This window comes from Eubalaena glacialis, chromosome 1, assembly GCF_028564815.1.
Source record: "Eubalaena glacialis isolate mEubGla1 chromosome 1, mEubGla1.1.hap2.+ XY, whole genome shotgun sequence".
NCBI classification, from domain to species: domain Eukaryota; kingdom Metazoa; phylum Chordata; class Mammalia; order Artiodactyla; family Balaenidae; genus Eubalaena; species Eubalaena glacialis.
The window spans coordinates 218,228,490-218,244,443 of NC_083716.1; the positions used below are offsets into that span (position 1 = coordinate 218,228,490).

At 37.1% G+C, this 15,954-nt stretch overlaps 1 protein-coding gene across 1 annotated transcript in view; it reads right to left on the reverse strand.

Moving 5' to 3' along the window:
• ABCA12 (ATP binding cassette subfamily A member 12) overlaps window positions 1-15,954 on the reverse strand; it is a 190,507-nt gene that overhangs the window by 24,226 nt on the left and 150,327 nt on the right. Inside the window, exons 31-39 of the mRNA XM_061204760.1 lie at window positions 15,373-15,533; window positions 13,735-13,971; window positions 11,934-12,084; window positions 9,360-9,612; window positions 8,674-8,760; window positions 7,769-7,862; window positions 5,007-5,134; window positions 3,469-3,556; window positions 1,286-1,391 (exon numbers count right to left, since the gene is read on the reverse strand). Of these exons, the coding sequence (XP_061060743.1) occupies window positions 1,286-1,391; window positions 3,469-3,556; window positions 5,007-5,134; window positions 7,769-7,862; window positions 8,674-8,760; window positions 9,360-9,612; window positions 11,934-12,084; window positions 13,735-13,971; window positions 15,373-15,533 (1,305 nt within the window). The remainder of the gene's footprint in view (window positions 1-1,285; window positions 1,392-3,468; window positions 3,557-5,006; window positions 5,135-7,768; window positions 7,863-8,673; window positions 8,761-9,359; window positions 9,613-11,933; window positions 12,085-13,734; window positions 13,972-15,372; window positions 15,534-15,954) is intronic.

Below are 15,954 nucleotides of genomic sequence, written 5' to 3' on the forward strand. Positions count from 1 at the left end.
AATTCATGTAGAATCCAACAAGGTGCCTTAAGACAGCTAGTGTAGTAAGGGGAGGTGGCAGGAGAATAATTGAGCTGATTTTTAAAGACAACATTATCATGGCAGATCCCATACATGCATTACAAAACAATAAAAGCATTTTAAGGTGACATGGATTTCTTTTTTGAAAGAAAACAAACTCCTTCCAGAGAAGGTGGAAAGCTACCACTTTCATAAGCCTATATGAGAAAAGTTAATAAAAAATAGAAGGCACACTACTACTAATCTCTATATAACTCAAGCTAAGCCTTATTTTTAAATTAAAAACATTTCCTTTTAGGGTCAATATGAAGTTTATGTTCCAGAATTCTTAACTCTTTAGACTATGTAACTTAAAAATACAGTTGTAGGGGCCACAACAAGCCTGCTGGGATCCAGAGTGATTCAGACTGCTTTCATCTTGGTAAAGAACGCTAGTAATAAATGAAACCTGAATATAGGTTTCAAAAGTTGATCCTTCAAAAGTGGCATTGTCTCTTTTTCTTACCTACATACCTTTGCAACATTTCCTCCTAGTCATTTCTATGGTTCTTACACTTTCATTTTCCGTCATGGCAACAAATGTCTTTTGCTCTCAATAAGACATCCTACTGAAAGTCAAGGGTTCAGTAGTGTTTCAAACCAGCTTATACCAGACCCACCTGGCTTTAGTCATCATTTAACTTAATTTACCACTTTTGACTCCACACTTTATTGATGCTCTAGGTCTAAGGACTATCTATCAATCTTGTAGGAAGCAGTAGGAAACAATAATACTCATCCTGAGAGGGAGCTAATGATTAGCAATATTTTATACAAAGCATGCGTCATTACGGTAAGTACTCAGTTAATGGTAGCACTTCTTTCCTGTTAGAACTTCTTAGCTTAAAAGTTTTGTTTTCACATTTAGATTTGTGTACAATATTTATTGGCATTATTATTTTATTTTTTAGCCTATGTACAAGTAAATAGTTATAAAATATTTTCCTATGAGATATAAATACTAGCTGTGAGAGCAGAAATAAGTGTGAAGTCAGCATTATTATCCTGACTTGATAAATGAGGAAACTAAGTTAACCTGAAGTTAAGGGGATTATCCAGAATGTTCCATCTGGTGGTAGTTACTACTTCCAAACTCCTTTTAAAGATCTGTGATTTAAATACCATAAAATAGCTGCCACTGGGAGGAAATGGCATCTAGTGCACATTTTCATATGGACAGTAGCAAAAGTTGCAATACAAGAAACTTCTAAGTAAGTAACTTTACCATGTCGGGCAGCATCGTATTTTGACATGTTAACTCGCAGGAGGAAATTATTCAAGCTGTTGAGGTAAGCTGGAAGGGAGTGATAGCCTTCTGGATCATACCATACCTGTTAAAATTCCGGAAGAAGGCAAGATCAGTATGGTGTTCAAATAAATCAGGCAGTCTTTACATCTTACAGCCTATATAATTTATATTTAAAATAAGGGCACCAATTTCCCAGTAACTTATTTCATCTTGGCAGATTATGAACCATCCACCAGTGTTGACCACAGAACTCTAAGTTTCCAACCTAGAGATGGGCAGAGATTGGGAAAACAACTTTTTTTTCCCTGCATGAGAGCACCAAGTTACTAGTTATTCTAGACCTTCTCTAAAGGTAAAGCTTGAAATAAACAGAAGACATCAGTATTATCTTCATTTCTGTGACTGGACTGTAGTGATTCTGGAACTAGAACTAGGGCATTCTGTCTCTCAGTAATAATGATAATAATAATAATAATAATTAAAAAGCAACTGGCATATAGGCCAGGCTGTAGGAAGAAATTAAATACATATACAAGCATTGTGTCCTTAGCAACAAGATTGATAACCTTGAAATACCCCCACTAACTTTCTATTCCTACTTGTAACCCACAAGAAAGTGAGTTAGTTCATCTGCTATGTCAAAAGCAGAGGGATTTAAAATACTGGTATACCTCAATTCAAGAAAGCCAGTTGGTAATTCAAAATTACAAATCTGATTTAGAGAGAAATTATTTAATATTAGAACTCCCTTACTCTATGTGTGGAGAGAGGGAGAAAAGGAACAAAGCGGGGCTGGAGGCGGGGGTGGACATTCAAGTCCCTAGCACTACTATTTACTTTCTATATGACCTTATAAAACCCAGCTAAAATAGACTTAACAATATCTATCTCTTAGGGATGTTGTGAGGATGTGTAGGTAGTTTGTATAAAAGGTGATAACTAGTTCTTGGTTTATTAACAGTCACTAAATGAATATTATTTTCTTCACTTCCCCCAAGGTTGTATATATCTCTTACTACCAAATGAGAAATATGTGAAGAACAATTTAAAATTTAAAGACTGGGGCTTCCCTGGTGGCGCAGTGGTCGAGAATCTGCCTGCCAATGCAGGGGACACGGGTTCGAGCCCTTGTCTGGGAAGATCCCACATGCCGCGGAGCGACTAGGCCCGTGAGCCACAATTGCTGAGCCTGCGCGTCTGGAGCCTGTGCTCCGCAACAAGAGAGGCCGCGATAGTGAGAGGCCCGCGCACCGCGATGAAGAGTGGCCCCCACTTGCCACAACTAGAGAAAGCCCTCGCACAGAAACGAAGACTCAACACATCCATAAATTAAATAAATAAATAAATAATTTAAAGACTGCTTGTGATCATATGTGTAATCATATGTGTCTGATTCTGTGACTCTAGCTTGTTTCAAATTCAAAGCATAGGTAAAATCTAGAAGAAAAAAAGTCAACAGGATTATTTATATCCACCAAATTCTAAGTTTCCATGTTCTTTGAAAAGCAAAGCTAAACATATATGACACATATACAAGGAAAAATGCATAAAACATTCATGTATAGTTTAACAAAAAATTATAAAGGGAGTATACCCATCACTCAGGTTGAGAAACAAAAATTGCCAGCATCCAGAACACCTCCCTGACACTCTGTGTCCTTCCAAATCACAATGTGCTCTCTCTCTCCCCTAGACAATATGGTTGTTTTGCCTACTCTCAAAGTTTATGATAAATGCAATTATAGTTGTGTATTCCTTTTTGTTTTTTCTTTTGCTTACTAATAATGTTTGGAAGAGTTAGCCTGCTTGTTGTATGGAAAAGAGTTCATTCATTTCCATGGCTGAAAGTTCTGTTAAATGAGTATCTAACAATTTATTTATTTATTCTACTGTGTATGGACATTTGGGGTTGTGTTTTCGGCTAATATGAGAAATGTTACCACGCACATTTTTGTGTATGTATCCGGGTACTTGTGTGTACACGTTTCCCTAGGATAAATACACAGGACTGGAACCACTGCATTATGGAGTATGCATTATTCCAAAGTGCTTTTCAAATCTACTGACCCATGTTTTGTGTTTACCTCATGAAAATGCTTGAACATTTCAAGTTCACATTCCCATTTGTATGACATCCCAAAAGAAAGATCACAATTTACCTTGGCAAGTGTTCTATTAGCAGGAACTGTTGTTATATCAAAACGAAGGTCTTTAGTCAAAGGCAGCCCAAAACTCCAACCTCCATATCTACACAGAAAAATTGTTTTAATGGAGAAAATATGCATAAATAGATCTAAAATGTTTAACTAAGAGCTCATTTTTTTTTTCTTTCCATCAGGAACACATTTACAGTATGAAATAAATACTGTCTGACAAATGTTTTACAGTTTTATCGATTTCTTTTATCATATTTTAGTCTAAAACATACATTATAGCTAGAAGTTCATGGACTCTTAAAAATAAAAAGTGGATTAAAAAAATTCAAATGGTAATTTTAAGGACAGATTAGTTTAAATATTCACCAAATTAAGACTGGGTTAAATAAATAATGGTGTAGTTACACTAAAATAATTTTCTTGTAACTGTTATCCTAAATGTGATGCTATACAGCTATATTTCTGACATGGAGAGAACACTATAGCACATTCTTCACTTCTTTTAAGAAGTAGGTTTTGGAATGGTTTATTTATAATAAACCTCATTTTGTTGAAAATATTTACATGCATATTCATGTGTACTTACCAACTTTCCCTCCCCAGCTTTATTAAGACATAATTGACAAACAAAAAGTGTATATACTTAAGGCATACAAATGCTTTGATATATGTACACCTTGTGAAATAATCCCCACAATCAAGCTAATTAACACATCCAGTATCTCACATAGTTACCATTTTCTTGTATGTATGTGTTGAGAATTCTTCAGGTCTACCCTCTTAACAAATTTCAAGTAACAATACAGTATTCTTAACTATAGTCACATTGCTGGACTTAGACCTCCAGAATGTATTCACCTTGCATTACTGAAACTTTGTACCCCTTGACCAACATCTCCCTGTTTCGCCCTTCCCCCCAGACCCTAGAACCCACAACTCTACTCTCTGCTTCTATGAATCTGACTATTTTGGATTTCATATATAAGTGAAACCATGCCATGTTTGTCTATTATTTCACTTAGCATAGTGTCTTCCAGGTCCATCCATGTCGTTGCAAATGTAAGCCTGCCACGCTTACATCTATGGCAAATGTTCAGGTGGCTTAGGAACATGCCTGTGGCTTTGCTATACAAAAAGACACTTTATTCACATGCAGATATCATACTCCAAGTTTTGAGATATTCATATTGGAACTAAGGACAACTGTCACCAAAAGCCACACCTTAAAATTCTGCAAGCTGGCACAATCTAGTCAACAACTTCACTTTCGCTTCGAGAAAAAAATATGTACACATTTAACAATACATTTTTGAGGCCTAAAACAATGCTTTTCAATGTGCTCAAATAAATCTTAATTTAGAGTCATTAAATTAATTTACTTAAATTTTAATATGTAAGGCTGTTTAGATAAAACAGAATTTACTCATATAAATAATCAATAGAAACTTGCATTTATTGTCACAAATTCAAAAGATAGTTACTATTAAAATTAGAAAGCATGATATTCTAAGTTAAACGTGTTATAAACAGAGTATTTTTACCTTTTTTGCATAAACTTATTGGCAGTTGATATAAGATAGTTTTCCAAGTGGTGGTCAGTGAGGTTATAAATTACTTGGGAAGAATAAGTTCTTCTATGAGGTGGAGAATAGTTAAATTTAGGACATTCCTGAAAGATAAGGTTAAAAAAAGTTCTCTTTGGACAATGCTGTACAAATTAAATAGACAATGTCAAGGAGCTTCAGTCTCATGATTTGTCTATTAGTGCAACTGGTAGAGTGTGATAAGAGTGTCCTCTGCCTCTAAAGAGCTTTGAAAAGGAAGTCATCTTGCCTATGCCAAAAAATCAGAACATTTATTATTTATACAGAGAATATACATGTGTTTAGGACTTGCTTAAAGCCAAAAAAGAACACAAGTTAACTAATGTTCAATATTTCTTTCACTGTACTGACAAGCTTGATATGTTTGGAGGATAACATTAAACGTTAAGATGACTCAAAATTCCCTCAATAATTCACAGGGAAGAGAAAAATGTTTGCCCCAAATTGAAAAGATAACATTAACAGACATAAGTTCTCAGGGATGAACAGCAGTCGATAAAAAGTTTGTGTTATATTAGTTTTAAGGTACCAACCTAGGTGTCAGAACCCAATTTTTCCCGTATCCAGATCCAATCTTTATATATATATGACTTATATATATGTATATATGTGTCACTTATACATATACAAGTTGCAGAGACAGTACAGAGAGTCCCTGCATGCCTTTCACCCAGTTTTCCCCACTGTTAGCATCTCACATTACCATCATACATTTGTCAAAATTAAGTGCCTTGGTACATTACTATTAACCAATCTCAGAGCTTAGTTTAAACCACTTATTTATATGTTCGTAGCTTTCTGCACTTCCTGACTACTAACTTTTCATTGAAGTGTCCCGTGCTTCACTGCCACGAACTTTAGTTTGGGAAAAGCCTAGCACTTTGCCAGTTTTTCCTTCCATCTTTCACATGGTGTTCCAGAGCCTGAGGCTAGCACCACATGTGTATCAAGAGCATAATGTTGCAGGTTGCTCTAAAAAATGAAGGCTGAATTTCACCTTGCATCGAGTTGTATCAGCTTGAAGGTCACATTCTATAATGCCACCGGTTTCATAAACAGAGATATCCTTATGTATGCAACTTAATTTTTAGCTTTAACTTTTTATTGACTTACATTATACATACAGAAAAGCACACATATTATAAGGATACTGCTTGATGAATTTTGACAAACTGAACACACCCTTGAACCAGCAACTGGATCAGAAAACAGAACAATGCTATTACCCCAGAAGCCCCCTCATCACACTTCCTTCCAATCCTACCACTCCCAAAGTAACCAGCACAGAAGAGTTTTTCCCGTTTTTGTATTTTATATAAATGGAACTGTATCATATGTACTCTCTCGTATTTGGCTTTTTTCACTCATCATTTGTTTCTGAGAATATGATGTGTGTAGTGTAGATCATTCTCATCTTGCTGTATATAGAATTTCATTGTGGAAATAGATTACATTTGATTTATCTACTCTACTGTTGCTGGGAATTTGGGTGGCTATTACAAACGGTATTGCTATGAATATTCCAGTATATATCTCTTGGTGAATTTATTCACATTTCTGATGGGTATATAACAGGAGTGGAATTGCTGAGTCCATAGAGTATGTATAACTTCAGCATTAGTAGATACTGTCAATGCTTTTAAAAGCTGTTTACACAAATCTGGATTCCCATCAATGGAATATAAGGTTGGAAAAATTTTAATCTACTGGGTTGTTTTTTTTTTTTTTTTTTTTGGTTTTTTTAATTAATAAAATTTATCTAGATTCCAATTTTAAATACTAAGTTGGTAGACTTTTACTGTGACCTAAAGAAAATACATGAAGGATTTCAGAAATTAGCTAGGTTAGGTGAGGGATTAGAAAATGCTTTGAGTACTGGGTAAGAATAATACTTATATATGCAAGGATTTCAAAAAATGCTTGCTTGATCCCAGCTTTTATTGCTAGTCACCATCTTACGTGAGACCACAAAAATAGGCTGCATTTACTGAAAACATCTTTATTTTAAAATAGTGTACCAAGACAGTTTAGGACGTAATCATATGTCACCTTGAAGAAAATACTGCTAGATTCCTCCTCTATGGGGAGGTAAGTTGACAACATAGTGACTCTCAGAAACTAATAGTTACCTCTTCTCTTCAACAATCTTTAATTTCCCCAGTGAATTTGTTTTCCTTAAAAGTTTATTGAATTGATAGGCCTAGAAAACTAAGGTGTGTATTTATAGAATACAGACAGGGTGTTGGTTGGAGAATCTTTAATGTTTCTTTCAGGACATGGATTTTTCTTGCATCCTGGAGGTGCTGCTTGGAGACATACAGAGTTCTGTTCTGGACTTACACATTACTAACTTCCCAGATGACCACTATAGTAGCAGTCTCACTGTATTTTCAAATATGACAGTTATGTGAAACACAGAGCTTTCTGGTTACAACTGAACTGAGACCAAAAACTCATTTTCTGTCAGCTTCCACAAAGACTGTCATAGAATTACCTACCTCAGGAAGTTTGTCCTGAGATGGATTTAAAACAGTGACCTGAAGTTCAGTGTTTTTCAGCTGCCCAGGTCGACATCGCTGAGCTACTAGCCTCCATACAATGAAATTATACCAACTCTTTGGTAACCTAGATAGATCTTTCAAGCTTTGATATTTATTCCTTTCTTTTTTCTACTTTCCTGAAAGCGAATTCCATCTTACCTGGATATTTTCTGAGCAGGAGCAAACACCAAAATTAGTGATAGGTTCTCCACTGCTGTTCCATTTTCCCAGACTGTCTTTCTTTAAACACCTTCTGCAAGTAAAAATGATATTGAAGTGAGGTATGTGTACATTTGCATGTTTATGTACGAGCATATAAGTGAGAATTTGGTATTAAATTCAGGTGTATAGTCCTAAGTTCAGTTTACTGATTTTTCGTAACTTGAATATACATTGCACTACCATTTCCAAGTGAGTTGACATTTTATGGGAGATTGAGGGAGAGCATTTAAAGATTAAACAGTGAAGAGACCAAAGCTCACTGAATTGTCTTAATGTGGCAGGATGGAACTTTTCGGACCCCTTTATCTTCTTTGCTCTTTTCATCCTCTCCTCTGAAGGGAAGGGGATACTTTAGCAAAATAATGCACCGATGTCAGGTTTCCATGTGTCATGTACCATCTTTCATGAAGTTTCAATAAGCAACACTATGTAGTGCAAAAGCATGGGGATTGAACTCGGAAGATGTGGGTCTCAGCTTTAGCTACACAACCTACTTTCTAGATTTCTTTAGACAAGTTATCTTAGTCCACATGACCCTCAGTTTCTTCATCTTAAAAATGAGATTAATAATTCAGTGACTGTTTAATGAAAATATGTACACAAACGAACTTTACAAGTTATAAAGCACCTCTTTATTATTACAGTATAGCATAACCATGGAATGAACTAAAGGAGATAGATAAAATCTGTTAAAGATAGAGTTCAATCAGGGTGCTGACCTCCTCCAGCCAAATCACACACACTCACTTAACCACACTCCCCCACATACATACACACACGCATACACATGCACACACACACTGGAATGTTGGGAAAAAAAAAAAAAAACAAGAACCACTTACGGATCACTGATACTCAAACACATGTTGTCAATGCCAGGGAAGCTCCACATTGCTGAGACCAGTTCTTTTGTGCTTGGGTGAGAATTTCTGTAATATTAAAGGATAGAAACAAATTCATGATTCCTCCACTAGTCTCCCATATTAAACTCATGCTCATAAATAATTTGAAGAAATGAAATATGCTGTCTATAGGACTGCTTTCTTAAAAATCTAAGAAAGACTCAGACTCAGAAAAAAAATGGTCACCAAAAAAATAAGCACATGTCTCTATTTGGCTGCCTTATTATTTGTCACATGCATTTAGTGATCACCTACTGTACATATAACATTATATTATACAGAATTCTGACACTGCTATTCAATATTCAATAAAAAGCTATTTGCTATATATTACAACAGATTGGGAAGCCATACCTAACCTGGCTTTCCTGATTTAAAGTCTCTTAATTAAAAATAAAGATGTACTATAACTTTATTTTTAGACAAACACAAAAATTCTTAAAAAGTTGTTTGTTGGTGACAGAAGTATCACGCTGCAATAAAGCAAACTGTGTATTCCTTTGGCAGGATCAGGTACTGCGGCTACTAAGTTCTTTATTCTTTAGCACTACATGGCATTCATTCAGGCACAACGTACCTCTGGAGGTGTGTGGAAATGTTGTTTTAGTTAAAGGGAAGAAACTTACGCATAGAAGGTTGTCTGTTCAGAGGTACCGTAAAGAGACGGGGAGATCTGGATCTCCGGATAGCTGTTGCTGGAACTTCTTAGCGTGCCAAGGCCCATGGCGGTGGTTACAAAGATGATGGGGAGAATAACCTGAGCTATGAAACCTTTCCAGTTCCTGCGGGTGTGGTGGAACCTCTGAATGAGTATAGCCATTATCTTCTTCAGTAACAGTCCAAAACCATCCAATCTCTCTCCTCTGGTCAGGATTTTGTCTGATTAAAAAAAAAAAAAAAAAAGATTTAATATGGTTCTGGGAAATCCTGATAAATCAAGAACTAAAGTAACTTCAGAACCTATAGATGAATGGTATAATGTGGCATGGTAGGAAAAGCTTATATTTTAAAGATTTGCATTTGAAGTTCAGCTCTTCATTGATCAGCTTTGGGCCCGAGCCTCTCCATCTCATACAGCTTCTGTAAAAGTGCTTTGAAAATTATAAATTACTATGCACAAAATATTCTTTGTCATACACATAGTACTTTAACATGTCAAAGTGAGATATCTAGAATTTTATAAATGAATATTGTTCCCAATCTCATAAAGTCTCAATGCAGAATCAGTATTATTACTAATTACTAATATTCAAGAGGTAGCTTCTATCAAGAGACTGAATTCAAATAAAATAAATAGAAATCAAAACAGCAGCCTCGTCTAACTCATTCCTATTGTGGGTAACTTAGTGATGGTAAGTGTAATTGGCTCTCATTGTAATGTGAAGTCCAATGAAGTCACCTTAAACATAGGAAAAGGAAAATGCTCTCCGCCAAAGTATAATTCTAGTTCAAATACTTATTCATTACATTCCTTTTAGAAATCTGGACTGATTATATGGCGTTTCAAAACTCTATTTTTACCGCATGAGTCACAAGAAAGAACTCATTGGAAAAAAATGCCTACCCTCTTTCCCCCCAAACCCACCCCACACTGCCCTGAAATGCTTGCTCTTCAGGTGCTGAGTAGATATCCCATGGCTTCGGAGAGTGAGAGCAGCTGTGGAGGCCATAAACTGTTGCTTCCCCAACAGTGCTCATACAACTAATAATTTCAGCAGCCCCTCTAAAAATAGTTTCAAATATAACATTCCCTCCGAAGGCCTGCCACCAAGCACTCCTTTACATGTGATAAGATGACAGTATTTGTCAACTCTGCGGATATTTTTAATTCTCCATCACAAATTATGCAGCACAAAAATCATTATCTTCATTTAGCTGATAAGGAAGAATACAAAGCTGCTTAATTTAAAATGAATTCCAATTAAATAGAGTGAACAAGTTTAAATGCAAACTCCTATCTCTGCAAAGGGGAACTGCAGAAGGAGCTGACTATTTTAAGTTAATTAGTATGCTTTTCTGTTTCTTGAGAAATTACATGTTGATGACTTACAGGTGTATCAAATGGAGCAAATGTGCTTTCTAAAAGATAATGTCAATGAGGGGAACATTCTGACTGAAGAATAGTTTCAAATTATGAGACAAAGGCAGAGGCAAATACATAACATTTACTTCCTGAAGCAGATGACCACTCTCTAATCAAAGTCTTCCATTCCATAGTCTCGACAATTACATTCCCAAAAGATGATACCTGAGGAATCTAGCAGGGGACAAATGAGACTCCCAAGTTCTAGAATTACACAAACATTAGAGATTATCTTTTCTGAGTTTTAGAGCCAAGCAAATGTTTAATCAAAAGTTCTATTCCTAGAGATTTTTCCCAATTTAAGCAAACTGTTGAAATGACTACTCCATCGTTTATACATGATTTTACTATATGCTTCCTTAAGTAAATAGTGTTTCCAAAGGCATAAATTAACTGTCAGAAAGATAATAAGACAGGATAAAAGTTATTTTCAAAAGAGCCCAATCCCTCAAAGTCATGTCAAGAAACATGATTTTCCAAACATATCTTGTGTGAAGAATTGGGGGGAAACCTATTATTATAGATTCTTAACCATCAAGTACAACTTCACCAATTCAGAGACCCTCTCCCAAAAGCATCTTCTCAGAGCCTGAATTTTCTCAGCATATGAATCACTCAGAGGTGGGGGAAGGTTAGACATGTTTTCCAATGAGGTCCCATAAAGAGGGATGACTCTTTTTTACAAAGAACCTGTTTTTAATGACTATGACCACCACTTGAACACGTGTAATAGCAGTGAGTGAGCTACCTTACAAGGTAACTTGGCTCATTGTTGGACACCACCAATTACAAGAAGGATTTTAACTTGTTGAACACAACTCTGGAGTTGTAGTAAGTCACATCCTGAAAATGACTTCTGGTGGCTAGAAGGAATACTAATCACCACCCTAACAAGGAAGTTCTTTCACATTCTTCAAAATGTTTCTGAAACAGAGAATTCAATTTGGTTTAATAAATATTTTGTATATAAAAAAGAAAGCTTATATTTCTTTAGTCTTTTTAAATTTAGAAAGAAAATTTAAAGTTGAATTAAAAAAAAAAAAATCTGTCCTGTGATTTTTCTCCCTTAGGTCATTTATTGGAATTAAGCAAAATGTGCACATTAGATTTATTGTACCATCTCTGTCTGTGAAATTGCTGCTGCTCACAGATAAATCATCAGGAGTTGAGATGCCACTGGTACTGGAATTTCCAATTTTCTTTTGTGTTAAGTGCTCAAGACTCATAGCATTATTCTTCTGTGACCCTTTAGTCAAGTTCAGAAAGACCTAGAAAGAGAAGCCAGAACACTTCATTAGTGTAAAACATGCATGTGTTTTCTAGTTTCTTTTTTTTTTTTTTAACATCTTTATTGGAGTATAATTGCTTTACAATGGTGTGTTAGTTTCTGCTTTATAACAAAGTGAATCAGTTATACATATACATATATCCTCATTATCTCTTCCCTCTTGTGTCTCCCTCCCACCTTCCGTATCCCACCCCTCTAGGTGGTCACAAAGCACCGAGCTGATCTCCCTGTGCTATGCGGCTGCTTCCCACTAGCTATCTTACATATGGTAATGTATATATATATGTCCCTGCCACTCTCTCACTTTGTCCCAGCTTCCCCTTCCCCTTCCCCGTGTCCTCAAGTCCATTCTCTACGTCTGCATCTTTATTCCTGTCCTGCCCCTAGGTTCTTCATGACAATTTTTTTTTTTTTTTAAGATTCCATATATATGTGTTAGCATACGGTATTTGTTTTTCTCTTTCTGACTAACTTCACTCTGTATGACAGACTCTAGGTCCATCCACCTCACTACAAATAACTCAGTTTTGTTTCTTCTTATGGCTGAGTAATATTCCATTGTATATATGTGCCACACCTTCTCTATCCATTCATCTGTCGATGGACATTTAGGTTGCTTCCATGTCCTGCCTATTGTAAACAGAGCTGCAATGAACATTATGGTATATGACTCTTTTTGAATTATGGTTTTCTCAGGGTATATGCCCAGTAGTGGGATTGCTGGGTCGTATGGTAGTTCTATTTTTAGTTTTTTAAGAAACCTCCATACTGTTCTCCATAGTGGCTGTATCAATTTACATTCCCACCAACAGTGCAAGAGGGTTCCCTTTTCTCCGCACCCTCTCCAGCATTTACTGTTTGTAGATTTTTTGATGGTGTCTTGTTTTCTAGTTTCTAAGCTCAATTTTGATTTTAAATTTTTACCATATTTATTGAGACAAATAAGTACGACTTTAAGTGAACATTTTTGAGAGTGACTTTAAGTGAACATATTTGTATGTAAAAGATATGTGTTCTCTAAGTGAAGCAACATGTTTGTTCTCAGAAGTCAGTCTTACATAACAATGGTATTGAGATAATTTTAAGATTTTCTGATTTTGTAAAATGCTTTTTTTTATTTTTAAATTTTTTGTAATCAAAAGCATCTTTATTTTTGGTTCCCTTCTTGAAATGTTTATTTATTTATTTATGTTTAAAAATTTATTTATTTATTTTTGGCTGTGTTGGGTCTTCGTTGCTGCATGTGGCTTTCTCTAGTTGTGGCGAGCGGGGAGTGCTACTCTTGGTTGCGGTGCGCGGGCTTCTCATTGTGGTGGCTTCTCTTGTTGCGGAGCATGGACTCTAGGCACGCAGGCTTCAGTAGTTGTGGCCTGTGGGCTCTAGAGCGCAGGCTCAGTAGTTGTGGCACACGGGCTTAGTTGCTCCGCGGCATGTGGGATCTTCCCGGACCAGGGATCGCACCTGTGTCCCCTGCATTGGCAGGCGGATTCTTAACCACTGCACCACCAGGGAAGCCCTGAAATGTTTACTTTTAAATATTTCTTTTCTTTCTAAAAAGAACTGTTCACATTTATTCTCAAGGAACAGCAAGTTAACCAGTTTTAAGCAAAAAGGAAATGTCCAGGTGTACCTCTTCCATGGTGGTATCTGAAATGCCGTAGCACCCGATGTTGAGGTCACTCAGGCCATTGTCCAGTGCTCTCAGGAGTGAAAGATAGGCCCCTGAGACTTTGGTGCTAAACGGAGGAAGCACATAGACAAGCTCTCCCCCGATGTCCTCCTTGAGGTAGGCTTCAGGGAGATGTGACTGGATCACTGCTGTCACAGCTGTCGTGTCACATACTGTACTTGCATTTACATTTGGACTCTAGAGACGAAAAGAGAAGTTAAGAACTCCCTTGTCTTTACACTGTAGTGCCCAAGGGCCCCAATCAGAGGGCAGCAAGTGCTTTTAGGCCAGTTCAGACCTAAGCCAGGTAACACATCCCTCCTCTCCTGGCTTCCCGTCCCACTTGGGAGCCCTACACTTGCCTGTAAGTCACTTTCTACTGGCTCCCCTCTCCCACCTCACCCTGTCCCTTCTCCAGCCTCCTTGCCCACCATCCTCTTTTCCCTCTTATGTGCTCCACCCTAGTGACAACAGACTCTTTCTGTTGTCCGATGCTTCAGGCTCAGGCATGCTTCCTCCTCAGGGCCTTTGCAATTGTTCCTTTGCCCCAGATAGTGACATGGCTCACTCTCTGCCTGGCCTCAACTCTTGGCTCAACTGTCACCTTCTCAGAGACCCCTTCTCTTACTGCCCTACTTAAAATGGCACCACCCAGCATTCCCCATGCCCCTTCCTCTGCTTTATTCTACCCATAGCATTTATCACCTGCTAATATTCTAAATAATATATTTATCAATTTTACCACCTGAATTCCCCACACTCCATCAGAATATAAACTCCATGAGGGCAGAGATCTTAATATCATCAGTTCACTGCTGTATCCCCAGCGCCTAGAACAGTGTCTTGGGCACATATTAAGACATCATATGCACCTAATACATAAGTTTTTGAATGAATTAATGAATATAACAATGAACTACTTTTTTATATTTTGGAAGTCACATCCGGATGATCAGATATAAAATAAATGATAGTAGTCAAAACCTTTCTAATAGCATATACATCTGGCACAGTATTGATACCTATGCTATTTTAGGTGGTATAGGGAGCCTTAGTAAGCATTTTTGTTCTTCAAAGATGTGAAAGCACCACTGGCCTGTCTGAATTAATCTCCACATTGCCATTCAAGGAATACTGATCAGAAAGTGAATACATGACTGCATATTCTCTTCATTTGCTTTTTATAGAGCGGAAAATCTAATTTTTAGCTTTATAGGCTGAAATGCTAGGGAAACTAACAGGCTGATCCTCCGTCAGTAACCTTAGTACAGACCTTTCTTTTGTCTAGCACATTGGTTCTCAGTGTGCAATCCCAGACCAGTAGCAGCAGCATCACATGGGCTGATGTGGACCTTGGCAGAAATGCAGTAAATTCTGGAGCCTCATACCAGATCTACTGAATCAGAGACTCTTGGGGGTGGAGCCAGAAATTTGGGTTTAACAAAAGACCTTCAGTGGTTCTGATACCCGCTCAGTTTGAGAAACATGAACCTAACAGATTAATTTTAGCAATGAATAAAGCTGGACAGATTCTGCTTCTGTTTCATACAAAACTTAATTTATGGTCCCATAATGAGGTATGTTTTCTCTCCTACAAACCTTTTTCTTGGTGAGTGTGAGGTGATACCCGTCCCCAAAGGCTTCCTTGAGATAAAACGGTGACCCGCAGCAGCGCAGCCCACCCTCCTCCAGGAAGGCGATGCGGTCACTCAGCACTTCAGCCTCGTCCAAGTGGTGTGTCGACAGAATGATTGTTCTGGCTTGAAAATACAGAGGAGAACAACCAAGAATGAAAAGTGAAGCTGCAGTCCCCAGGATGTACTGAGTTAGCACAAGTAAATCCTGTGATTTATGAGGAGGAGAGTCACGTTTTATGGGCTAAGTGAAAAACTGATCAGAGGAGCTTTCAAAATGAGAAATTCAGACGGGGTATTCCTAAATATTTTTCTTATGAATTGGCAGCAAACACACATTGGTTATGCTGTAAGGCTAAATGTCCATGCTCTGTAGTGGGGGCAACTCCTCCTACTCCCTTAGTCTGTTCCCTTGGCTTCACTTCCATTCTCCCTCTTTCTTTCTGTCTCTCTCTCCCTCCCTCCCTCCCTTCACTATGAAAAAGCAGTAATTTTAAAGACTTTTTGAATATTCCTCTCTGATTAATCCACTCCACTCTGATTGCTC